Consider the following 27,198-nt stretch of genomic DNA (forward strand, 5'->3'; position numbering starts at 1 on the left):
CACAAGGGCAGACGCACGCACGCGCGCGCGGCATGCGGCCAGCAGCGTTCGCTTCCTGGCTCGCAAAGCAGTTGAAGCCGAAACGTCCCCTTTCGCCTGTCACTCACCGGCCCCCCCAAAAACCACATCCCCCTCTAGCCAACCCCTCTGTGCCACCAATCCCGACAGCCCCTTCACCACGCTAGTCAGACACTCGTACAATAGAGTTGATTGTGACCAAGACAGCTGTTCCGTCGCTGTCACTGCGTTAAAATTGCATCCGTTGAAATAAAATTCTTAGGCACATTTAGTCTCAAAGTCTACGAACCGATCCCTTACATTGTGATAATAATTTTAATTGCCATGACTATCATCCTCGTGATGACTGTCATTGCTCAACCAGGTGAGAATTAACTCACACTAAGAGTCAGTTTTGCAAGAGAAATCCATTAGTGCGAAAGAAGATTGATGTTAATCACACAAAAAAGACAGAACATTTTAATAAACAATACAAACGAGACAGAAACAACAGGAAATCGTGACCCAGTCATGAGAATTCCTAAGATCGCCGGGTAGGAGGAGGGGGGGTGAATCATTATCCGTTTACTCATTCAATCAAGGTGGCATCACAGGAAGTTACATCACTTCACCCCATCATCACTCGAGGCTTCCCTGCCTTGCAGCAGAGGCACTTTTGGGGGACATCGTAGTGAACCTGCGTTTCTAACAGGTGACAATTTAGCGTGGAAATCTCTGTGTCGCACGGCGTCGCTCGGCGAAAATCTCCAAACCGGTGGAAGAGGCTCGGGACAAGCCACGCTCTCTCCAGTCGATGAAAATCCCCATCGACCAAAATAAATGAGCACGACCTGAAACTAAATATCAAACGATGCTTGCCAAGATGAATAATGGAATCTGGGCCATAGGGCATGACAGGCGATACACCCCACAATGCTATCCAAGTCTTGCGTCAACATGGCAGACCATGCAGCCTTGGGAGAAAGCTACAATGTGGCCTCTTTATACACGAAAAAACCCACTTAGCCTCTGGCATACGCAGACACGCACCGGGGATGGGTTGACAGGTGGCTGGATCAGTTTAACACGTAGGCTTTCGCGACCAATATCATCCATAATATATGTTACTTGGGTTAGATAGCGTAAATATAAATGTGTCGTTAAACCGTTAAACAAATCTGGCTGTTGCCTGATGAAGCTGGTTGTAATTACTGGCGAAACGTTGTACTCGGATTGTAAATGTTGTGGCTTGGCTCTCCAACACACAACCGGTTAGTGTTGTACTGGTGACGAATTGGCCACGTTCTGTTTACGTGACAACGCTTACTAGTTGGCTGTGTCGGATGGTGGCGGGTTTAACGATGCATTTATATATTTACGCGATCTAACTCAAAATAACCTCGATAAAGGTTGCTGGATGTATATAGACAAGGTTAATGTCTCTCGTTATGATGCATTGATTTAAATAAATTATTTTGCTCAGGATACACACATTTAACCATGACTCAATTCGTATCGTTCGGATGTAATTGGTTCACCAAATACCTCCAGCCACTCGCGGTGCTAGAATGACCTCCATGAGGCTGCGAATCGTGACCATTAATCAAAAGAAATCGTCGACTTGCAAGGCAGGCTCAGCGTTCCATGCCGAATAAGCGCAGTAAAAGAAAAAAACCCGTAAAATATTTACACGAGAACAAAAACAACAACGCCATAATAACAGGCAAGCGCAGCGGTAACATTTGATTCTTTGGAGAGCAAGGCAAGCGGGGATGGGAGTTAGAGGAGTCGGCGTAAACGAGTTTATTTATTTATGACGGGGCGCAAGCCCGTCGAGATGGCGCAACAACGTTAAGGGAGCGCCCTCGTGAGAAAAAGAGAAACTTGGAGGGGAGTTGAGAAAGCGGCGAAGGGTTAACGGGAACATTTCACCGGTTTGGCAAGAACCGCGGCTCAGCCCTGCCGATGACAAATACAACGCTCGGCATCCACATTCTTCAATCGCTCGACTCGCTCCGCCGTCAAAACCGTGCGCTGCTGCCCCCCCCCCCCGCGAACTCTGCCGCAAACTCAATAAAAACGCGAACTCAAAACGTCTACTGTGTTCCCAGTAGTAAGAGTGGCTGGCTGGAGGTGTTAATAGTTAAGTCGAGTTTTCAATTGCAGGGGTGTCTCTAAAGGCGCCAAAAGCGCACCGCATATTGTCGTCTGGAGAATATTACGTCTGTCTGCGAAAAACTTATTTTTTTTCCTGCAAATTATAAGGATAAAAAAAATATCGCACAAACCGATCACGATCAGACTTACCACACTGCTGAGCAATGCAGTGACCCAATCTGCATTTTTGGGGCAAGATTGGCAACGATATACTTTTTAAAATGTGTTTTTAGGTTGTTATTTTACTCAACTTAATGTTATTCTGAGCACCAGCGTCACTGGTAATCATGCGCGTGGGTGTAAGCTTCCACATGCCAATGCGAAAGCGTTCGTGTGCATTTGGCCATTTCCGCCCACATATTAAGGAGTATTAAGAAACACATCGGTCGAATACCCTAACAAAATGTAGACTCCTTTAATGGAATGGCTATCCCGGCTTGTAACATTTTACAGGCCGCTAAACCAGGCCGGGCTCCAGCAGAGCTGTTGAAGGCGGCGCCATGGTGGCAAGGAGATGTTAAATACCTCAATTGGTATACAGGAGGTCGTGGGATCGATCCCAACCCCGACCCCAACCCCGACGCCTGTATAATTCGAGTTTGCATGTCTCTCTCCCCGTGGTCGTGTGGATTTTTCTCCGGGTGCTCCGGTTTTCACCTCCACATTTAGAAACATGCGTGAAGAGAACATAAGCCACTTCGTTGAGCTATCATCTGCGGCCAGGTCGCTTCTGAAAAGGAGCTTCATAGATCACTGGGCCTTACCTGGTAAAATATTTGTATTTATTTAAAATAACAATTTTTTTTTACCGTAACAGTGATATCCCGCAAAGGAGATTGAACTTTGGTGGGTGGTGGGGGGGGCAAAGGGACATTTGGTGGTGTAGGGCCCACTCTAGCATGCCCCGAGCATCGGCTTTGCGCTGCACTCTACGGCCGGAGGAGGAGTGTTGGTTGGGGGCCATGCTCGGCATCAGAGCGACTGCCACACGCACGCCGCTCAGCATTTCAAGGATTCTTAGAATGCAGTGGGAGAATTTACCCTTTTAATGGCAAAACGTAATGGCACAATCTGTAAAAAAAGCAACTGTTGTCTTGTCGAAGGGTGGAGAGCGATGGTGCAATGGTTAGCGCACTGGGCGATTAACTCGGCAACCCGAGTTCCCTTCCCGGCCATACTGGACATCTGTGAAAAAGAGCTTCATAGCTCATCGGATTCGTCCAGTCGAAATAGCGATTCTGATTCTAATAGCAGTTGGGAGTGGGTTTTTTGTTTTATTTTTTTTCAGTCGTGCAATCTCATTCAATCGTTACACGTTAAACTTCAATGTCACACCTGAGCCTTAAGAGAGTTGCAGTGTCAAACGCTCAGCTTATTTGCAGAGCTGTCAACGACAGTGATGATGTAAGCGGACATTGCTTTGTTTTGGTTTAACAGAACCACCTTGCATGTGAAAGGGGGCTTAAGAGAGGAATTGTATGAATGTAGTAGAGTGTCTGCAGACCGTGTGTGCACCTGAGGCCAGGCAGGTAACCCACCCCCCCCATAAATGGTGAGCCAGGACAAAGCCCCCCCCCCCGACTCCTCAAAAGTCTGCCCCTTTAAAGCAGCTCCCAGACAACATCACGTCACCTAGTCACCCAATAAACAGTCTCAGGTTCCAGGTAAACACCGCACGTGAACTTACATCCAGTGTTAAATCAGAATCTTTATTTATCCCAGAGAAATCCGATGAGCTATGAAGCGTTTTAGTTCACAGATGCGAAAAAGAAATTGGCAAAATCCATCGTGGTACTGTATTTTTTAAGGCCCCCACCTCGATATTGCCCCCCCGCCCCCCACCTTCACCAACCCGCAATGAGTGAAACACTGGCAAATTAACCACCACGACTACCGACACTGCACGTGAAGGCCTCCATCCAACAGTTGACCGAGAAAGGGCTGTGTATTATTATCTTATCGGCAGGGATGGAGCCGTGGGTTAGCAAACTGCACTGTGAACCCGGCGTTTTTTTAGTTCGATTTCCCGCCACGGGCATCGCCACATCGGTGGTAATAACAGTTGAACCAAGCCACCTTTAACAACGGTTCATTTCTGCAGTTTATTGGTGACCGAGCTGAGACCAGCAACTTGGTGGCAAGATGTTAACTCCCTCACCTGGAATACCGGAGGTCGGGGGTTTGATCGCGACCCTGACGCTGCTGTATATTTGGATTTTGCGTGTCTCTCTCCCCCTGGTCGCGGAATTTTTCTCTGGGTCCTCCGATTTTTACCTCCACATTTAGAAACATGCATTTCGAGTATTGGGCAACTAGACATTTCCACACAATAACACACTTCATCGGGCTCTCGTTTGTGGCCAGGTCACTTTTGAAAAAGAGCTATAGATCTGAGTGGGCCTTACCTGGTAAAATAAAAAAAATAAAAATTAGTTTTTAGTTTAACTTGCAACATGTGAGTAACCGGTTTAATTGCATGCAGCTGATATCGAGATCCAACCCCAACATCTCAACAGCGAGGCTGGGTGAGCGTCTCAGGTTAAGTTGATGCCAGGTCAAGTTGATGCCAGGTCACAGACAATGAGCCACCAACCACTGAGAGACCCTGGGTTCGAATCCAGGTTTCAACTGGCTATGGTGATTAAACGGGGGTTTCAAGTGCAGTGAGTTCAGCTGTGAACCAGCACTGTGTTGTGAAAACCTCTGAGTGGATCCGTTCACCAGGCACATACCAATCGTACACACGCAGCCCAAGAACATTCACAGCGCAGTCTGTGGACGGACTGAAGCCCAACAGCTGACTGCTGTTTACATTGCGCTATGTTCATTCTCAAGTTACTCCGCTTTGGAATTTTCCCATTAGGTTCGAGGCACGGGCGGGGGTGTTGGGTCACTTTATCGAGTTAAATCACTGAGCAGTCTAGTGCGATTTCCCCCCCCCCACTGTCCTGTTAACAAAGTCCACATCAAACCACATCGTAAACACTTTCTGCAAACGACGACGAGGGGACTTATCAGACCGAAAAGTGAGCGTGGGCTGGAAACATACGAGTGTAACAATACAGTGCATACACAGAGATGATTTCTTGACAGCAAGTGGTGTTCGACCATGGCATCGGTCCTCCCCATCATGCCTGGCTCATCATGTCACATGACCACACTGCGTGTATAATGCACACACACCGCAAACTCAGGAGTTGTCAAAATTGAGGCTATTTTAATGTTGACAGCAGCAGACCAGCGGGACCATTGCACAATACCAGTTTCACTGTTTTTGGGACTCACCAGCGCGGTCCAGGAATTATTGCCTAACAAGGCTACTGCCTCGTACCTCTGGGGATTCATGTGGACAAGCCCTCTCGGATCACTGTAGGGACAGTTTGGCATTGCCTAGGGGCTATAGTGCACTGATAACCCATTCTACGGTGCAACCGTCCCGTGTTCCTATGCTGCCGTCTGAGATAAAATGGCATCAATTTTTACGACTCTTCCTGAGCTGTTGGTGGACAATGGATTACACGCGCGGTGTGGTGATGTCACTTCACTTGCGAGGCATGACGGGATCACTGCTCTTATGGCCAGAGTCCACAGGATGAGGAGGCACTGTTGCTATTGTGCCAGTGTGTGCACTCACTGTTAGGAAGTGGGGAGCGGTCGTGTAGCAGTTAGCGCACAGCGTTACAAACCCGCCCTCCCCCCCGAGTTAGATTCCCGCTCACGGCCAACACCAGTAACGATTATCCGAGCCGGTCCTGGGCCTCCCCAAGCCTCAGTCTCAAATGAGTACCTGGTATGGTGTGTAAACATCGCCACTGGGGAGACAAACACGGCCGGGCGTGGTGCTGACCACCGACCCCCTCGTGTACCGTTCTGGCCTTCATAGGTGCTCGCTAACAGCACTTTTCCCAACAGTCTGTTAAGGCACTACGGGGTGGGAGGGGAGTCTTTGTCCTTCTTTGTTAGGTAGGTGCTGCTGTAAGTCACCAAGCCTTGCTGAAGGAGCGACCCTGCGCAATCCACGCCCTTCACTCCGACTCCCCCCCCACCGTGTTTCACTGTTAGGAGTTAAGCCACTCGCTGTGTTAGCCTAAGCCTCCCACCATAATCTTCACTCGAGGACCCCCCTTGCAGGCCAAGCGGCCCATGTTTTAGAGTGAGGACGCCTGTTCAAACTGGCAACGGCTGTTGTAACCAAGAACCCCTGGCACTTCAAAACTAAAAGGCCCTCTCCTCATTCAAGAACTAAAATTATCCCTATCAATACCAATGATCCCTGTTCGGATTAAGGACCCGTTGGTCCAGATTGAGAACAAACAAACGAAAGGGACAGGTATTGTTGGCAAAAACCTGTCAACCCATACGACTTACCCGTATTCTTGTACAGGGAAATTTAGATTTCAGGGAAATTTAGATTTCAGGGCCATTACTGCGTACCGCCGTTTCAATACGGGCAAAAAAAAGTTTTTGTCTATTTGTTTGTGTTTCTCTCTTGTTAAGGAACTTTGTAGGATGAACATTGAGATTTATAAAGGCACGGGGTGACCAATAAGGTCTGAATTGGTATGTAATAAGGAAGGCACTGATAAGGGGTTGACAGGTATATACTATTACGGCAGACACGACAGCACATGTGGCGAGTGGCGGTATGACGTGTAGCAGCACCACGGAGTCAACACGCCCGGCTACCATCCCGTCTCCCCCCACCCCCAACACAGCACCGCAACGCGGTTTTCTTTTAAGGCTCCGTCAACCCACAGGGAAAGGACACTGTGACAGGTTCAGATACAACTTGTCACAGAGATGTCACCTTAGGGCGAGGGATCGAACTCGAGTTACCGGGTTCGTAGTGAAGTGCCCGAAGCGGTGCCCCATTACGCCCTACCCATCAGAGAGACAAAGGGTTCCTCTCTCTGTCGTCTCACCTGAACGGACTGTTTGGGGCAAGTGCTGTTAGCGAGCACCTCACAGCAACACACAACTACCACAAACATACGCACAGATACACGTTACAAAGGTAAAGATCCCCCGTAGAGCCTTAACATGTTGGGGGCAAGTGATGTTAGCGAGCACCTAACAGCAACGCACAACTACCACAAACATGCGCACAGATACACGTTAGAAAGGTAAAGATCCCCCGGATAGCCTTAACATGTTGGGGGCAAGTGCTGTTAGCGAGCACCTAACAGCAACACACAACTACCACAAACATACGCACCGATACACGTTACAAAGGTAAAGCTCCCCCGTATAGCCTTAACATGTTGGGGGCAAGTGCTGTTAGCGAGCGCCTAACAGCAACACACAACTAGCACAAACATGCGCACTGATACACGTTACAAAGGTAAAGATCCCCCGTATAGCCTTAACATGTTGGGGCAAGTGCTGTTAGCGAGCGCCTCACAGTAACACACAACTAGCATAAACATGCGCACTGATACACGTTACAAAGGTAAAGCTCCCCCGTATAGCCTTAACATGTTTGTGGGCAAGTGCTGTTAGCGAGCACCTCACAGCAACGCAACTAGCACAAACATACGCACAGATACACGTTACAAAGGTAAAGATCCCCCGTATAGCCTTAACATGTTGGGGCAAGTGCTGTTAGCGAGCGCCTCACAGTAACACACAACTAGCATAAACATGCGCACTGATACACGTTACAAAGGTAAAGCTCCCCCGTATAGCCTTAACATGTTTGTGGGCAAGTGCTGTTAGCGAGCACCTCACAGCAACACAACTAGCACAAACATACGCACAGATACACGTTACAAAGGTAAAGATCCCCCGTATAGCCTTAACATGTTGGGGCAAGTGCTGTTAGCGAGCGCCTCAGTAACACACAACTACCACAAACATGCGCACAGATACACGTTACAAAGGTAAAGCTCCCCCGTATAGCCTTAACATGTTGGGGGCAAGTGCTGTTAGCGAGCACCGAGTACAAAGTGCCACACACAACACGGTGCCACGCGCAGTCACAAAGGACCCCCCCCCAACTCACCACCCCCTCTGTATCAGCCTTGAGCAAACTGCTCGGGCAAGCACTGCACTGTTAGCGAGCACCCATTAAGGCGCACGAGGGGGAGGGGTTGGTGTGAACAGCAGCGCCACGCCCGGCCGCCTTTGTCTCTCCCAGCGCCGACGCAAACTCACCGAGGAGTCTTCCTGCTTCGACTCGCGACGTTTCTTCCAGTGCATGACCATGGCGAAGGCGGCCCGGCATGTCCACTCGGCAGCACGCGCTTTCAATACAGTCTATATGTACTGTAGAGTAAACGCCGTATCGCTGACGTAGCCTGTAACGTAAGAACACTGCCTGGCCTTGCACTCGAGTCGCTTACAAGCGGTTTAAAGCCCACGTTGGGGTGGCAAGCCGACGGTAACGTATGCCGATGCTGCTTGTGATACTGCTACTATAAATACTGCTGCTGATGACGGTACTGCCGACGACTGTGCTGCTGCTGCTACTGCTGATGATGACACAGCGGCTTTCAAAAATATGGAATTGTACTGCCGCTGATTGTCGACCCAATGTTGACGGTCCTCCTGCTGCTACTTATGTTCCAATGAAAACTACAGCACTTTCACCAACTACCAGAATGCTTGCACCGTGTTGAACTTCTTTCGCACCGTACGTAGCTAGCCAACCGTGCTATAATCCTCGGAGGAGATGGGGACAACACACTCGTGCTTGATGATGCTCGACTAATACAAAGTGACCTCCCGTACAGTAAGTCCGTACACCCCAACGCCGCCGCGCGCTCCAAAGTTGAAGGCCAACTTTGACTGAGCCTCTCTCTCTCGCTCGCTCCACCACCTCTCACAATCCCCCCCTCTCCCTATGCCGCGCTATGTTAACCACAGCGCGGGCTTGCACACAACGCCGACGCGGCCGCTATTCTTCGCGGCTGCTCTATGAGAGTTAACGAGCGACGTTGCACAGAGAGAGAGAGGCAGCCGTGCGGGCTCCCCTCCGTCCCAGATCTGACTGCCGGGGCTGTCGGCTTCATCTCCCCGAGCCGGCTGTGTACGAGGGGGGAGGAGATAGGAGGCGCGGGGCGGGTCAATCCCCTCCCTCCCTCTCCTCCCTCCCCTCCCTCCCTGCCTGCGGATGAGTCGTGTTAATATTTAATATAATTTTTGTTTAAAACCTCCTTCTTCTGATGGTGGTGGTTTGTCGTAGAACAAACTCCTGTAAGAACAAACGCCTGTAGAGTGATGACATGATATCCAGTGCCGGATTTAACCTAGTGCGGGGCCTGTAGCATATGTTGTTATAAAGGGACTCTACATTTAAAAAAGATACGTAAATATTAAAATACATTTTTACTTGTATTTTTTCATTTGCAATACGGTCAGATAATACGACAAATCGCTAACCTTAAACACGCGGTCGTTCATAAAAGTTGAAGAGCAAGTGCAGAATCACTGAACCGGAATGGATAGCTTGAAAGCGTTTAGCCCGGGGCCCTTGAAAGTGCGGGGCCCGTAGCTTGTGTAGCTACTTGTGCTACTGGGATAACACTGGTCAACACACTTGTTCTGGCATAAGGTATTCCAACGGTTCTAAGGTAATTTTGGAGTGCTGATTCCAAATCTGGCATCAGTTTTTGTCTATCACATCAGGTTTTTGAGATATCAAATATTGCATTTTCAATAAAAACTGCAGAAGAATGATTTTAAATAAATGTGGATATCTACATAAAATGATATTATAAACACACTATCCTAAAAATACAGCACCATACTTTAGCACTAAAGCAGTCACTGACTCGCAACAACTTGCAATCATAAGTGACAGAGTTAATTTCGGGTAAAATCAATGAAAATGGGGTATGCCGATAGCATAAAAATGAGATGCGATAGAGCAAATCCGAGATCAGATTTGGAATCAGCACCCTGAAATTAGTCTAGAACAGCTGCAAAATTCCAGGCCAGAATTTTTTTTTTGTTGACCAGTGTATAATCCGGCAGTGATGACATCGTAAGGCTCCCCTACCCCCCTTGTTGTCACCGTCGCGAGGGTCACTTCAGAGCCACCGACGCGTCGCGAGAAAACTTCGAGGCTGACGCCCGCCACTCGAGTTCGCCAAAATGTTGACGCCAGGTTATGTCGCCAAAGCGTTTCAGAGGCACGTGGAGGAGGGTGCGTCTTTCAACGATTGGCGGACACGCAACTGTTCTCCGAAATAGGAATGCACTGAACTGTGTCAATCCACTGCTGGATGGAGGTCACACTCCCCACGTTGCGTGGACGCGATTACGGGACATGTATGGGGGGTAAAAAAAAAACGCTTTATCGCTCGTCGGATTCCTCCAAGATGATTCTAGATTTGAAGTTTTCGTGACCGCAATGATCCATACTCGTTGGTTCTTTCGGTAAAGTCACGTAGGTGAAAAAATAAAATAAATAAGAATACAAAAATTGAAATAACTAAATAAAATCACGATGTTTCGATTGCAACACAAGCACTCATCATCAGGTGTGAAAATTACAACTAGTATTTTTATTTTTCTTAATCTTATTTTTTATTTTTCACCTACGTGACTTTACCGAAAGAAGCAAAAAGTATCCTCCAAGATAAATTAAGATTTTGATGGGGAGTTGCTTAATCATACTTCACCATGCTGGTAAGTGTGGTTTGGTGAAGTGGTGCGTGGGAGGGAGTGTTGGGTGCAGGGGACCAAGACCAGTTCCGATTGGACATCCCTCTAGATTTGAAGCGTTCGTGACTGCAAGGATTCATATTCTTAGGTTTTTTCGGTAAATTCACGTAGGTGAAAAATTAAAATTAATAAAAGTAAAATAAAAATAAAATAAAATCACGACGTTTCGGAGGCAACACAAGCTTCCGTCTTCAGGTGGAACCGTCACAGCATCGTCACAATCGTCACAGCACGATAGCTGTATCAAGCTGTATCAAGTGAGGACTGTTTTCTTGGAATTTCTCTCACTTGATACAGCTATCGTGCTGTGACGGTTCCACCTGAAGACGGAAGCTTGTGTTGCCTCCGAAACGTCGTGATTTTATTTTACTTTTATTAATTTAAATTTTTTACCGACGTGACTTTACCGAAAAAACCTAAGAAAATGGACATCCCTCGCCACTCGCATCAGCCGTAACCGGAATTGAACTCGGATGGTCAGCCATCGTCGGGTTCATAGCGTAGTTCGTCGAGCACAACACCACCACCACTGCTCCACTGCCCCAAAACAACGCACACAACTCGGGGGCCGGCACCGTCGTCGAGACAAGGTGACGGAGTCACTCACCTGACCCCGTCGCCTGACATCAGACCCAACGCATTCGGCGACTGCCTCTCTCCCGCCATCAGCCACTCGGCCAGCCCTCAAAGCTCGGGTCCGACCATCGGCGAGACGCGCGGCAGAACTTTCAACGATCTAACCCAAAAGACCTCTATTATGGATGACATTGGTCGCGAAAGCCGACGGTGTTCATAAACCACGGAGTTGCCCGTTTTAATTGGGGCGAGAAATGAGGCTTCACTGCGCTCCGTACGACAAACTTTGTTACGCGGGTAAATGCTGCCAACTGACCAACTCGGACGATGTCTGTTTATGGTGGTCTGAAGTCAGTTCCCATTCACCCCGAGCTGCCGAAATTTGATAGCTTAAAGGAAAAATCCGAGCCGACTTTTAGATCCTACAAAGAAACTCGTGGGGCATTGTGCTTAAACGAAGAACAATATAATAGGTGACGTTTCCAGAAATGGCCCTTTATTAATTTCCTACAAAGGGCCATTGCTCAAAATGTCGCATACAACATACTTTTTATTTTATTTTTAAGGCCGAAGTGTTCTTGACGAATGAGTTTCGTTGGTTATTTGTGCTCGTGCACAACTGCCAACGCAGCAGCAAATCAGTTTTTTTCATCTTACAGTCTCTTCAAGGTCGGTGCTTTCCATCGCCGACCACGCAAAGTTACAAACCGGAACCAAACATTTGCCAAAGCCATACGACACCAACAACTACAAAGACTTAGCTACCACACGAAAGAGTGCACGCACGCATGGTCATGCACGTGTACAGCCCTTTGTTTATCCACTGCTGACTGAGGGGGCCCTCCCAACGCCATGCGCTTCGTGGAGGGAGTTACTTGACCATACTTTACCATGCTGTGCAGTGTGGCTTGGTGAAGGTGAAAAGCCATAAAATACGGCAACACATGCACCGTACGGAAACGATTGCTTTTGCTGCACGACCCTGTTCAACACGCAGCCTATAACAACAGTTATGCATGGCCGTCGCCCATCCACTGTGCAAGCTCAAGCCTGCTTAGCTTCAAGTTCAAGTTCAAGTTCATTTATTAGGTATAGCCCTGTGAGCCATTCAGCTCTTGAATCGGGTGCAACCGCAACAAACAAAAAACAAAAACATGAACAAGAAAACATCTTAAAGTGAATATGTGACTAAGTGCAAACAGAAAATCCAAGAAAAGACAGCAAAATATTGCAGAAAAAACACCGTACACCAACGCTGTGTGCAAAAATCCCAGTGGGATGCAAGTCAAACAACAACAACAACAACCACAAGACAGCTTAAATTAAGGCCATCAGTCTAACTCTGTACTACAACAAACAAACATGGCTAAACCAATACACTTTTCGAAATCACCAAAATAAAGCCATGAAAGCAATGAAAAAGCAATCATAGGAACTGTGACAGAATTTTCACAATAAATGGCATAAACAACATGTACTACCAAAACCCTGCAGCCATAGCTGGCTGCATGAGTCACTCCACCTTTAAGATCAGCACACTAAATCAAAACACAGGTCATACTTTGTAGCGATCATCCGGAGCGAAACATTTTATTTTAGGTCACTGAATAGCACTGGCAGCTAGGGGTGTACAACTCCTCTAGGCTTGATGAGATCGGGTGCATTCTGAGTGATTTGGTCACTGACGGAACAGACGAGTTGTATCAACCCCTACTTTTGACATCACCCGCCATCACCGACACAGAACGCGGTAACTATTAATCTATTAAAGTAAACTCCAACGCTCACAATACATTCACTGAATTGTGCGCTAACAATAGAATAGCAGTGTAATGGAATTATGTGCAAATTATATACCTCAAGTAGTTCATTCTTGTGAACTGGAATTCAAACTCGTTTCTGCCTTAGATATGAATACGGTGGACAGTGCAAACACCTTTTACAAGTGGAGGTTCGAAATTACTCTGTCGTTGTGGAGTGGGGGCAGGGGAGATATCCCTCGCCACTGATGTTATAAAGTAAACTATTAAAAATATATATATTTTAGCAGGTACGGCCCACTGAGCTATATAGCTCTTTTTCAGAAGCAACCTGGTCACAAATGATACATCAACGAAGGGGCTTATCGTGTGGAAATGTATAGCAGCCAAATACTCTAAACGCATGTTTCTAAATATGAAGGGAAAACCCGGAGGACCCGGATGAAGATCCGCGCGACCACGGGGAGAGAGACACCGCACACTCCAAACGTCAGGGTCGGGATCGAACCCACGACTTCCTGTATACCAGGCGAGGAAGTTAACATCTCCTAGCCACCGTGGCTGGTGCCCAATGTTAGCCGTGTCTGAGAAACAAACTGCGGCCACCCACTTGGCTACAGGGTACCATATTTCCTCCACTCAGCATTTCTGTTTTTACATACAGTACACACATTTTGCAATACTCCATTGGCAGTGGCGCACAAGCACAAATAACAAAACTCCACACATTCGTCGGTACCACCGTAGTCTTTAAAGGCAAACTATGCAATCGGCAACGTTACGGGCATTGGCCCTTCCTCACAGCACACAACCCTCTGGCCTATGTGCTGCTGTGAAGAAGGACCAAGGCCAAAGTGTTAGTTAGGAATGTGAGTTTTTAAACAAGTAAACATGAACGCATTTCAATTTGAATATGCCATGGCTTGACTTTATGCTGTTAACATTAAGCCATTTTGGCCCGACCTATTTGTCATACAGTGAAGAGAGTGGGGGGGGGGGTCTGAAGTCCATTGCTCTTCACCACACTATATCAAAATTGGGGGGCACTGCCCTACCACGTGGCACTACATCTACAAGATGACAGCTGTCTGGTGTTCACGGTGTCATATTCTTCTCAATATAAGCCTGGACCGGCCAACCGACCTGATATCAAGAGATGTGTGCGTTGCCCTGTGTTCGGATCCATTGCGGGTTTTCGAAGGAACACAGTGCAGCCGTTATAAGATTTCTCACTGAATACTTTCTTCTTATTGTTGCAGGTGACAGCGACAGCCAAAAGCTGAGGTATACCGGATGTGGTGTGCCGGGTGCGGAAATATTTTCCGACCCAGACAGACCCTGCCTGGTTTTAGTCAGTAACAAATTTCAACTCGCCACATTTACGGCTGTACACACAGTCCTTTGTTTCAATTCACTTCCGGATGAGGGTCTCCCTGGAACACGCTGGTCGTTGAGGTTTGCGCTTCACCACGCTGGTTGCAAAGGGTCGGTTAAAGTGTGGAGCACAGACAAGGGAGCACAGAGCACAGTACAACAATGGATTTTGCTGCACCGGCTCTCTGCCGCCCAACACGTCCCCCTGGGGGGAGTCTTTAACACCAGCTATGCCTGGCAGTCGCCCATGCAAGCACTAGCCAGGGTCAAATCAGCTTAGCTTCCGAGATGTGATGAGATAGTGCGCATTGTCGGTGATTGATTCATAAGTCATTGCGTTAACGACAAATGACAATTATATTGCAGGATAACATTTCAGGCAATGGCTCTACCAGAGCAGATTGACTGATTTATGGTTGGACGCAGCAATTCACAACTTGATACTTTAAAAGCACTATCAGGGTTGAATTATGTCGGCATGTGAGAAGTTTTCAATTAGCAGGTATTGGGGTAGACAATCCGACTGCACGCAACATGAGTACAGTATAAATATTTATGGTACCAAGATATGTGAATCACGATGGTTGTAAATGTATTTATACATGCGCTTGTACATCACACCATTTTTTTTTATTATGAGCAGAGTGCCAGAATAGAGTGCGCTTTGCAAATCGCAATACTCGTGTGAGAATTAAACTCCAATTCGTCACACAGGCCCATGGCATAGAAATGTGGAAATTCCAATGCTTTAGATAAAGCGGGAAAGTGCTGCTCCCTACCGTTTGGACCAGAGGTGACTTGAAGTTATTTCAGAAGTAGCTCTGGAGTATCCGCTTCTGTGGGCCATTCTCTAACACAAAGAGTCCAAACTGTTTCGCGAGGGGACTGAATGGATTCTTTGCCTCATGACGTGACGCCAACAGCACAATTGGGATAAACTTGGGAAAAATTCCCAAAAAATATAAAACACACATTGTCAGTGTTACGTTAAACTTTTATCAGTTGCAGCCTGGATGTGTCAGTATGCCTGTGTGCTTACAAAGCATTTCACCACTTTACACGCTATGAATGAATAAACCTTCACCTTATTCACACAAACATGGTTATCTTCCTATTATTCACACAGGGGACCACCTCAATATGCGTGCAAACACAAGACATGTGTCTGCAAATACATCTCAACCGAAACCCAAATGCAGTTCGCAACACTTCTCTTTCTGCTTCTCTCCGCACACCACTCAACTACGGAATAACCGAGTTGCAACCAGGGAACAGAACGTGCCCCAGAGAAAAAACGTCCGCCGAGCAGACAGCGATAAAATAAGTTTGCGCTCAGGTGCTGGGCAGATAACTACAGCACAGAATCGCGAGAGGTAGCGGCGGCTTGGGGAGGCTTTCATCCAGCAGTGGATTGACCATGACGTTTGCATCTTCTCCCCGTGATTGCGTGTTTTTTTTTTCTCCGGGTCCTCCGGTTTTTCCCGCCACGTTTAGAAACATGCGCTTACAGTATTTGGCTGCTATAAATGTCCACATGATGAACCACTTCGTTGGCCTATCATTTGTGGCCAGGTCGCTTGAGAAAAGAGCTATATAGCTCAGTGGGCTTTACCTGGTAAAATAAAAAAAATAGTTTACTTTATATATTTTTGTAGTAATTTTATTCCAGTTTCTTTCATTAATGCACCTGCGCCGTCCATGACAAAGTGCTCCGCGCTGTTTTGTCTGTACACCATGGCCCATGGCCTTGAGGCCCCACCCACCCCACCCCCACCACGACCACCACCACCAGCACGCGAGAGGCGAGTTTGGCAGGCACGGCTGGAAAACCTGAGACGGGCCCGGCCCTGGGGTTACTCGGAGTCACGCCTCGGCCACGCGGACCCGTTCTGGGAAAACGGGGGAGGGAACCGATGCGCATGTGCGGCCTCTGGGTCATCAGCGGCAGGGCAGAAAGAATCTTCACGTCTCAGATTGCATGAGGCAATGCCGCACAGCGGGGGTGGGGGGGCTGGTGTTTCGTTGTTGGTGGGCTTCTCGTTTTTTTTTGTTTTTCTCATATCACGAGCCCATCGCGCCGCCTTCCCGCAAGCCCGCAGCGAAGCGTGTGAAAGGGGAAACTAAGACCGCGTTCCGTCATTGCGGTCGCTAATGTGGTGCTGGCAAGTTTTTTGTTTGTTATTGTTGCCGAGGGCCCGAGCACTGAAGGGGGTCTTCTTATAACCACCTAACCCCCTTGGTGGATAGGTATTACACACCTCATAAATCTATATATGTTGGCATCGGTACTGCAGGCTGCATGATTCAAATTTGACCTGAAGATTACACAACTGCATAGGTCTGTGCCAGGTGGAGGACAATTCACAACCATCCTCCAGAAATTCTGGGTCATGATTTATTTTGGTCTCGTACGTGGAGCAGCAACTGCAGCAGCAGCAGAGGGCAGTCCAGCAAACCCCATTGTTGGACTTGACTTCTATGCTCCCACGTCTATGACCCTTGCCTTCTCCCGCCTGCACTGAACACTGTGGTAAATTATGGTCAAATAACCCTCACGACTCGCAAGGTGATTTGTTCAGAGGTAAGATTTGCATATGATACGCATACATTGTAAATCATACATTTCCCATTCACCTGGCGAGCCTACACTCTTAAATGGTGTCGTATCGTCCGAATTTTAAGACGCCCTTCATTTCACCTTTATTTGAAAGCCAAAGTTGGGCGAGTGTTTTCAAGTCCAACAGGAGCATACGTGTGTGCGCGTGACCAGATTCGTATAACCTTATTGGCCCAAGACTGTCCATATCGTTACCCCTGCCTTTGGCCAATTCGTATTACAATCCTTCAGGGGTTACAGAACAGTACTTCACCCCGCCACCCCCATTATTTAATTGTTGTCACTGGCAGCAGCTGCGAAGTGCACCCGCGCGAGTGACAGACGTTGTGCTGGCTGCAGACGCGCGCTTCTTTTTAAAGGCGGTATTTTTATCCGAACCCCCGCATGCCTGGCAGCCCCCGGGGTCTCGATTGGCTGCTCACACATACCGAGGCGTACGTCTTTTAACATCGCCGCACGTATTCAGAAACGATTATTATTATTAGTGGCCGCTGAAGGAGGAGAAGGAAGAAGAGGAATCAACGACGGTATGTGAATTCCAACAGATGATTGGGACGTTCTGACCATAAGGAATGGCGGAGAGGGGGGTCATGCAGTGATAAGCAGAAGACAAGACGATATTTTTTACTGATATTTTAACAGGGACAAGGAGTCAGCAGCACAGATGAGAGGGACATTATTATAAATATTGTAATTATTCTAGTTGATAAAAAACCCCAACAAATGTCCTTCGTTTACTAAATTATAACCGAGTCCCAAGACTCATTTTCAGGAGGGTCCTGCCGGAGACGTTTGTCCTATTCCTCACTCAGTAATTCTGCTTCACGTGGGAGGAAACCAGAGGAGCCTCGAGAAAATCCAGATACATTACATGACCATGCAAACGTGCAGCCAGGCCAGACGCGCATAATGCGTTTACAGCCATAATGAGCTCCATCGATTTAACTTTAATTTTCCGATACGTAAAAATTGCATCAAACAAATTGCATTCAGCCGGCGCTCTGGTTATGACAGCCCCAGGCCGGTGACCCCTGGTAACCCCCCCCCCAGCCTCCCACGTCCCAACTTTTCCGCAGTGCGAGTAGCCGTGAAGATGAGATGGGAACAAATAACACGGGCTGTCACGTCGCCCTGCCACAACCAATTGCCATCGACCGAGAGAAGTAACAAACGGGCGCCAACGACACAAGACAAAACATCAAACGGCACCCACTGAGGTGGCAATGGGCACGCTGCACGGATATTGCGGAGTAATCATCATCGTCAGCCATAATCCACTCCTGGATGAAGGCCTTCCCAAGCAGTCGCCATCTTTCACGATTGTGCGACGCAAATAAATCTCCTTGCACCTGCACACAAACTGATTTCATCGCTCCATTTCCTCGATGGAAGTACTCTCAGATGCGTTCCATCCCTCGGCTGCTACTCCATCAATATTCTTGATCGTCCATCGGCCATCAATCATCTCTTTGTGCCCGTGTCTTTTGCCCAAGCCCACTGTTATTAACAGACAATGCGGTGACTTTAACATGCGCATGTTCTCTAATCCATGAGTTCCTCATTTTTACTCAATATGATGTCTTTAACATGCGCACGTTCTCTAATCAATGTTTATCTTTTTGTGACTCGGTGTAATTCCAGGCATGCATCTCCACATGCTTCTTTGAGTACTTATCAGTGTCTGTTCAAATTTATGTTAACTAGTTCATAAAGCCTGTCTTTGCCACACAAAACTTTTCAATATATAATAATTAGGCAGATGTGATTTTTTAAAATCTATGATCAGACACTAATACTCCAAAAATTTGTAATTTTCTAGAAAAAGACACAAAAATTGTTGACAACTTGATTTAACTTCTTATATTTAAAGACGTACCCATCGGAAACCGCTGAATTTAAAGAGTCCTTTCTTTTTTTATTGAAAATTACAACAATGAATGAACTTAATACTCTTTGAGGGGAAGCTCCTATCTTTTACCTTTTTAGAATTAATCAGATTTGAACATCATACAATACGTAATTTTTCGTTCTAAACCACTTGAATCTAAAACATCTAAAAATATATATTTACTGTTTAATGCTCTATCAAATGAATAAAACCGCAATCTTATATTTTGAACGGTTGCTGAATGACACACACATTTTTATGCGGCACTTAAAATCGAGATTTGGGGGCCTTAAAATAAAAAAAATCTCTCATTTCAGATTTTTCCTCTTGTTTGTGTCCTAAAAGCTACCCTATATATCGATTAAGGAATTCATTTACATAGCTTGAGCCGTATGTTTTAGCAGATAGTACCCAATGATTGAAAAAAACTTCCCCCGGTGATGACAAAATCACAATACCACACAAGTCCAAAGAGGGCTCTTAAATCACGTGCATACACGGTTAGAATCGAAATGTACATTCAACACGAATTGCACGCGCATGTCATAATGTCTGCTTAGCTTGCAGCACTCAAACAAATGTGGCCTGTGCCACCAGATCAGTTAATCCCCCCGTGAGAAATGGAACATGCCGCTTTGAGAGCAGCGGTAAGGGCTACTGGGTTCCCAAAGGAAACGGATGATGGGGGCCTCACAGGTTCCTTTGAAATGAGTGCACGGCTGAATTTGTGAATTTATATTTTCTCTTCAAGCGTGGTTGTTGCCGGCCTTGAGGCTATGAGAACAAGGACAGAGCAAGTGCTTAAAACGCTCGTGTCGAGATGACCTGGTGGCTCTGGGGGACTGTAATGGCTGTGGAGTTGGGGCACCGGGTCGCCACTGCTGAGATGAAACTGGGTTAAAATCAGACTTTGTGCCGGTTCCTCAAGTGTAGCAGGTTTGGTGGTCCCTGCTCGCTCATCAATGACTGCACGGATAACAAAAGCCAGGATATTACATTTGTTTTCAATGTCATTTGGGGGACATTGGTGCTGTTTTATTGTCCAAAGCTCTATGAGCCACTGCTAGATAAAGCCCTCCGCAAGCCGTGTCGGTCATGGCTGCTTCATGACCACCGCTCTTTGTGTCTAGATTGTGTCCTTCACCAGCACCATCGATTAGCACGGTTGGCTACATGCTGTGCGAAAGAAGTTCAACATACATACAGTACGTAGAAAATATAGAATTCTCAAATAATCGATTTTCGCACGCACGATTCGATGCGTGCGCCGTGAGCGTAAGAATCGATACATCGTCGTAGGCCTCCATGTTTACCACAGGCGACTTAAGAGATTAGATTGCAGGCACCGAGGAGAGGTCTGCAGCTGTCTTGTTTCGAAGCTGTTCCCCTGTCAATGTCAATGCGTATTTATCATCATGATCATCATGATCATCATCCACCATCATCAATCCACTGCTGCATGAAGGCCTCCCCCCAAACGTGTCGCCCCTTCTCACGGTCCTATAATAACATCGAGTGAGTATGGGGTGATTCATTTATAGAAACTCCACTCGTTTCCCATGACCCTCTTTACACTCTTCTCAGCAGGTGATTGAATACTGTCTTGTGAAAGTGCTGGCTCCATATCTTACAGAGGTAGAAGAGCATTAACATATGAAATAAGTGGGCTTGCTGGGAGACTGGAAGGGACTTTGAAATTAAATATAATTTTCTCTCACTCTAATTTCTCCCTATTATTTTAGTGGGGTATCGATAAATGGATCAACCTGTATTATGCATATTGGATACAGCCATACAGTTTGACTTAAAACTTTCGTGACTGCAGGAATTCATATTCTTGGTTCTTTCGGTAAAGTCACATAGGTAGACAATGACTTTACCGAAAGAACCAAGAATTTGTATACAGCCATCTAAATGACGCGTGTGTCACACTATTTTTTATACGGCGCCCTTGCATTTTGATTCTATATAAATACAAATTGTGCATCGTAATTACCATTACAATCATAATTTAAATGTATTTATATACATTGCAGAGAAAGAAAGTGTTAAATTATAAATAAGGCTCTTCATCCGAGCAAGAGAGAGTGGGTACCTTCTCTAAAAACAGAAAGTGGAAGAAACCCCCACCCATTAAAATACAAAATACTAATTTTAAATGTTAAGTGGAATTGAACGGTCCGTATCGTGGGAGCGCGTCGAGGGTCGAGCACTGCCGACCGGTCATCCCACCCCTCCCCGTTACACGGAATCTCGCAGGAAGCAGCCGAGCCCACTTTTTTTCCGAGACATTTCCGGGGCAGGAAAATTAACGCAAAAAAAATGTATCTTCTGACATCGCGCCAGGCACGGGGATTTTTTTTTTTCTACCGAGAATTGTCTTTTTTTCTTGAGTCAAGACAAACACTTCAACGAATTTTGCAAGTGCATCCTTCTCAAACGCTGACGGACGCACATTCATTCACGGTTATAAACGGATCACATTACTCAAGGCCTTCATTGAACCCATGTGATTGTCCGTTGAGACTTTTAGACTCACAGTGTCTATTTTCGGGAGAGATCTGGGTTGTACTTGTGTACACGTAAGAGTGCAGTCTTTTTGTCAAATCACTGCTGGATGAGGGCCTCCCCACACCATGGCAGGTTTCTGACCGCACTTCACCACCCTGGTCAGAGCGAGTTGGGGAAAGTGAGGCACATGGACGTGGAGGCACAGTAGCATGGTACAACAAGAGATTCTGCTGCACTGCCCTCTGCAACACACTACATAGCTTGACAGCCTATACAACATGCTATGCATGGTGAGCCATCCAGAAGCAGAATGAGAATCTTTATTTAGACTGGAGGAATCCGATGAGCCATGAAGCTCTTTTTCACAAATGTCCAGTATGGGCGCGTCAGCAAGTTACAAAGCCGATTCAAACGCAACTCTGCTGAGCTTCCAAGATCTCATGAGATCGCATGCAGTCTGGGCGATTTGGTTACAGGTGGTTGGTAAATACAGTAAAATAGATCAAAACAATTACGAACAATGGGTTCCAATTGCAAAATGTTCGATATGTTACCTGTGATAACAAATTAAATAAAACCGTTGAAAAAAATTGCCGTATTATTGTTAATATTACATTTAACAAGAGATGCCTTAGTTGGGTTGAGCCTTGAGTATTTATTCAACTCTTAGAATCTCTAATATATATTGTTAGATTTTATTTTTGCACGCATATCAGCGGTTCTTTACAGTACATTGCATCCCTCAAGGACCATTTGTCCCAGATCTCCCTTGTCTAAAGAGACACGCTGTCTGTGCTGTTCGTCACCTGCTTTGACATTTAAAATAACGTCTTGGATGCCGAGTCAGACTGACACGAACTGAACCAGTGTGCTCCCAAGGCTCACAGTATGTCCCAAATTTAGAATTTGCTGCAGTACGCATACTTTTATAAGAACACTATACAGTGCATATTCATATACAGGAGCAGCCTACAAATGCAATTGCATGTCAAGTTGCTGTACATAAACTATGGGAAGACTCAAATAATATAATTTAAAAGACGGTTATAGGCTGTGGGAAAAAAAGAGGGCTTTAGCCTACTCTTAGGTTTTTTCGGTAAAGTCACGTAGGTAAAAAATTAAATTAAAATTAATAAAAGTAATAATATAAATAAAATTAAATCATAAATCACGACGTTTCGGAGGCAACACAAGTCTCCGTCATCAGGTGGGACCGTCACAGCTAGATTTACTGTATCAAGTGAGGCAAAAAAATTCAAGATACAAGTTCTTAAATACAAGTTAAGGGGGGGAGGAGGGGGTAGGAGCTCATCTGAGTGTGGTAGGGCTTTAGCCTGTTGTTGAACGGGGGCAGGTAAGTCTACAGCACGGACGGCTGGGGGAAGGGAGTTCCAGACCACAGGGGCAGCAGAAGATAACGAGCAACCTCCCACTGAGCGAAGGTTAACTGGGGGCTTCGACAGAAAGCCCTGGTTGCTGAAGTGGGGAGTGCGTGGAGAGGAGTAGAGTGAAATGAGAGGGGAGAGGTAGGAGAGTGCATGCAGGTGAGTAGAGTGAAATGAGAGGGGAGAGGTAGGAGAGTGCGTGGAGGGGAGTAGAGTGAAATGAGAGGGGAGAGGTAGGAGAGTGCGTGGAGGGGAGTAGAGTGAGATGAGAGGGGAAAGGTCGGAGGGTGTGTGAAGGGGAGTAGAGTGAGATGAGAGGGGAGAGGCAGGAGAGTGTGTGGAGGGGAGTAGAGTGAGATGAGGGGGGAGAGGTCGGAGGGTGTGTGGAGGGGAGTAGAGTGAGATGAGGGGGGAGAGGTAGGAGAGTGGGTGGAGGGGAGTAGAGTGAGATGAGGGAGGAGAGGTCGGAGGGTGTGTGGGGGGGAGTAGAGTGAGATGAGGGGGGAGAGGTAGGAGAGTGGGTGGAGGGGAGTAGAGTGAGATGAGGGGGGAGAGGTCGGAGAGTGGGTGGAGGAGAGTAGAGTGAGATGAGGGGGGAGAGGTAGGAGAGTGCGTGGAGGGGAGTAGAGTGAGATGAGGGGGGAGAGGTACGAGAGTGGGTGGAGGTGAGTAGAGTGAGATGAGGGGGGAGAGGTAGGAGAGTGCGTGGAGGGGAGTAGAGTGGGGTGAGAAGGGAGAGATGGGAGAGGATATAGAAGGGAGTAGAGTGAGATGAGAGTGGAGAGGTAAGAGGGTGTGTCAATGACAGTCGAGTGAGAAGACAAATACGCATGAGTGAGTCAATGGATGAGCCGGTGTGATCATGAAATTGAGCTGACACCATAGGAGTTTCTGAAAGACAGTCTAGTATGGAAACAGAGGACCCCCTGCAGTGACAAAGGTAACTGAGGTGTGTGTTGACATGTTGTTGCTTGCCAAAGATATTTGAAAGTCGTATTCAATCCCCTAGGTGTATTGTTACATCGCAAGGAACGTGAGATGTGGTGGCGGTTTGGGTGGGTTGGTGAGGCCTTCACCAAGCAGTGGATTGACCATGGCTGTTAATGATGATGTTGAAAACGATTCGGCCCTCATTAAATAAGAGGTCCTCCTCCCCTGCTTGAGGCGTTTTCCATGGTCAACGAAACGTGGGCGTTGCTCCAATGCAAGTCTCCGCCACCCCGCCCCCTCTCCATTCCTGCACTTGGTGCCACGAGGTGGACGAGCTTATGGCAACAAACCCGTCGGTGCGGTTCAGTCGACAAAGGTGACATCACCTGCAGCCGAGACGTAACCTCGCCGTTCTGTTGAGTCACGAAGCACCACATTCCTGAGCGGTGAGAACTTCCTGCTCCTCTGCAAAAGGGGCTTTTCTGCGATTACACTCACTTCCTCGTCACGACCATCAATCTCAAGATCGCAAAGACAAAGATCCACCGTATAGCCTTAACATACTTTTGAGGCAAGTGCTGTTAATGAGAGCCTATGAAAGCGCATGAGGGAGTGGGTGGCTAGCAACACGACCGGCTGCCTTGATCTCCCAAGTGGCGACAATTACACAGCGCACCAGGTACTCATTTGAGGCTGGTCTCGACCCCACGACCGGTTCAGATAATCGTCACTCACTGCTATTGGTGGTCACGTGCCGGGTTCGTGGTGCAGCACGCTAACCGCTGCGCCACCAATCCCTCACTGCATGATACGGCACTGTAAAAAAAACTGTTAAAGTAATTTACGGTAATCATTGCGCACCATTGTGAAGAATATAAGCAAAATAAATAAACAGACGTAATCTCTCCTTCCCCACATCTGTCTCTGCAAGTAAATAAATAAAAGCATTTGTGTAAAAAAAAAGTACGGGTAAACGCAACTTACATCTTTTATGTGGAGGGCCAAATATGGGAAGACGGGACAAAGTCTGCTCATGTACTTAGTTACAGATAATTTGATCACTCGTAAATGTGTCAGTAATCGATTAATTACATAGGAGAACGCTCCAGGAAGACTTGTATTCTGAACGTTGCACACTGCGAAAAGTTTATACCACAACCTGCTGCTGCGGGAGCGGTGTGAGACCAGGCAAAGTACAGGTCCAGATGTCTCGTGACCCCCAATTAATTGACCCCAAAAATGTTTTCCATTACATATTCATTTCTGTATTAAATAATCCTTACTTGAAAATATAAAGTTTGAGAGAATGAAATGGGGGTCATAAGAAATCTTGACCACCCTGGAGAACACGATCACAATCAGAGCTGTCAACACTGTGCCCCAACAAGCAAGTCGTTAGACTGGTCATGGATGGTGGGTGGATGGTTTGGGATTTTTTTCATTCATCAAAAAGTCACGTCAAAATGAAGCTCAGTAAAATACTCTTAGTTTTTTAGGTAAAGTCACGTAGGTAAAAAATGAAATTAAAATTAATAAAAATAAAATAATAAATTTAAATTTCATTTTTTACCTACGTGACTTTACCGAAAAAACTACGAGTATGAATCCTTGCAGTCACGAAAGCTTCAAATCTAGCTCAGTAAAATGTTTAATTGCATGTAAAAATGTGTCGCTGAGAGCAATGTTTGTTGCATGAGAGCCTAATATTAACCTTTCCTTAACCTTCCTCAATTCCTGCTATCGTACTGATGACAGCTCAATTCCCACACTTGCATGAGTCTGATCAAGAGTGTCCCTCTGCTCTAAAGTAAACAATTTTTTACGTATGTTACCAGGTTAGGCCCACTGAGCTATATCGCTCTTTTTCAGAAGCGACCTGGCCACAAATGATAGCTCAACGAAGTGGCTTATCGCGTGGAAATTAGCCAAATACTCTAAATGTGGAGGGGAAAAACTGGAGGAGCTGGACAAAAATCCACACGACCACGGGGAGAGAGAGAGATATGCAGGGTCGGGAGCGAACCTCATGACCTCCTGTACACCAGGCAAAGTAGTTAACATCTCGCCACCATGTTGCCCTCAAACGGATATGGAACGGAGCTCATCTTTCTTGGTGGTGTCGAGCCATTGGTGAAAAATGACACATTCTTATGGCAGGGACCAGTCTATGCATTAAAGAGCCACCGTTGACTTCCAAACGAAATTGTTTATCAACTCCAGAAAGAAGGGCTGATGTGACCCCTTAACAGTATTTCAACTTGAAACCTTTCTATAATGAACGTATCACAGAGACTGCATTGAAACATTTGACCACTTTACCAGTTATTGGCAAGTTAATAGTTTCAAAATAAGAATGCATGCTATATGCGCAAAGTTCCATATTTCATAAACCAAAAGTGTGAGAAATGAAAGAAATCTACTTTTCATAAATTCCATGACGTTTTCTATTTTGCATATGATTCTTAGGAATCCACACACCCCTAGTCCTACAAGATTTATGCCCTTAAACCATCTGCTGCTATTTATTGCTCATCTAAACAACTTCCACAGTCACGGCTCGCTTAACTGGGCCCTGAATAAGCGGGTGGTGATGCAACGATTGTAAATGCACGCGCGTGAAGGGTCTAAGTCACTCCCATTCTACGGGTGGGGTGACCGAGCCAAACAGGTTTACCCATAAAAAGTGTGTGACTTGCACGCTGTCAAATAAACACAACTGCATAATAATATTAATATTGTGGAGTCCTCTATTAATCCACTGATGAATGAAGATCGCCCAGGCCTTGTCGGTCACGGGGATTCAGGTTGGCTGTTCAACCACGCGTCACACCACCCTGGTCAGGCGAGGTTGGTGAAGAAGGGAGGTTGGTGAAGAAGGGAGCCGAGAAGCGGTCGGGATACCAACTCGCCATGGCCGGGAGGTAGATCTCTGATGGCCATGACAAGAGTGACAAAAATGAACCATTCAAGCGATGGTGCAGCAGCATACATGTCAACCCCTCATCAGTGCGCATACCTTATTAAAGACCAATTCAGACCTTATTGGTCACCCCGTGCCCTTAGAAATCTCAGCGTTCAGTCTACAAAGTCTCATCACAAGGGAGAAACACAACAAATAGACAAAGAAACATTTTTTTTTGCCCGTATTGAAACGCCGTATGGACCTGAAAACTCGATTTCCCTGTACAAGAATACGGCTAAACCGTACGGGTTGACAGGTATGCGGTAGAGCCGCGAGTCGCACGCAGTCCATGCTCAGGCAGCCCGTGCCCAGTTCAATGCTTGCACGACGATGGACTCTTGCGTACTGATTGGGTAAACAAAAGTTAACAAATT

The 27,198-nt window shown here is 46.7% G+C and overlaps 1 protein-coding gene across 3 annotated transcripts in view; it reads right to left on the reverse strand.

The window, feature by feature from the left end:
* The window catches only part of LOC144732861 (transmembrane and coiled-coil domains protein 2-like), an 82,970-nt gene that overhangs the window by 13,469 nt on the left and 42,303 nt on the right, over positions 1-27,198 (reverse strand). Inside the window, exon 1 of one of the 3 annotated variants that reach the window (XM_078614498.1) lies at positions 8,308-9,144. The exons of the other annotated variants lie outside the window; for them this stretch is intronic. Within the exon in view, the coding sequence (XP_078470624.1) occupies positions 8,308-8,358 (51 nt within the window). The 5' untranslated portion in view covers positions 8,359-9,144. Of the gene's footprint in view, positions 1-8,307; positions 9,145-27,198 lie in introns of those variants that run through there. 3 annotated transcript variants of the gene reach the window in all.

The sequence above is a fragment of the Lampetra planeri genome, chromosome 44 (assembly GCF_965212315.1).
Source record: "Lampetra planeri chromosome 44, kcLamPlan1.2.h2, whole genome shotgun sequence".
NCBI classification, from domain to species: Eukaryota; Metazoa; Chordata; class Hyperoartia; order Petromyzontiformes; family Petromyzontidae; genus Lampetra; species Lampetra planeri.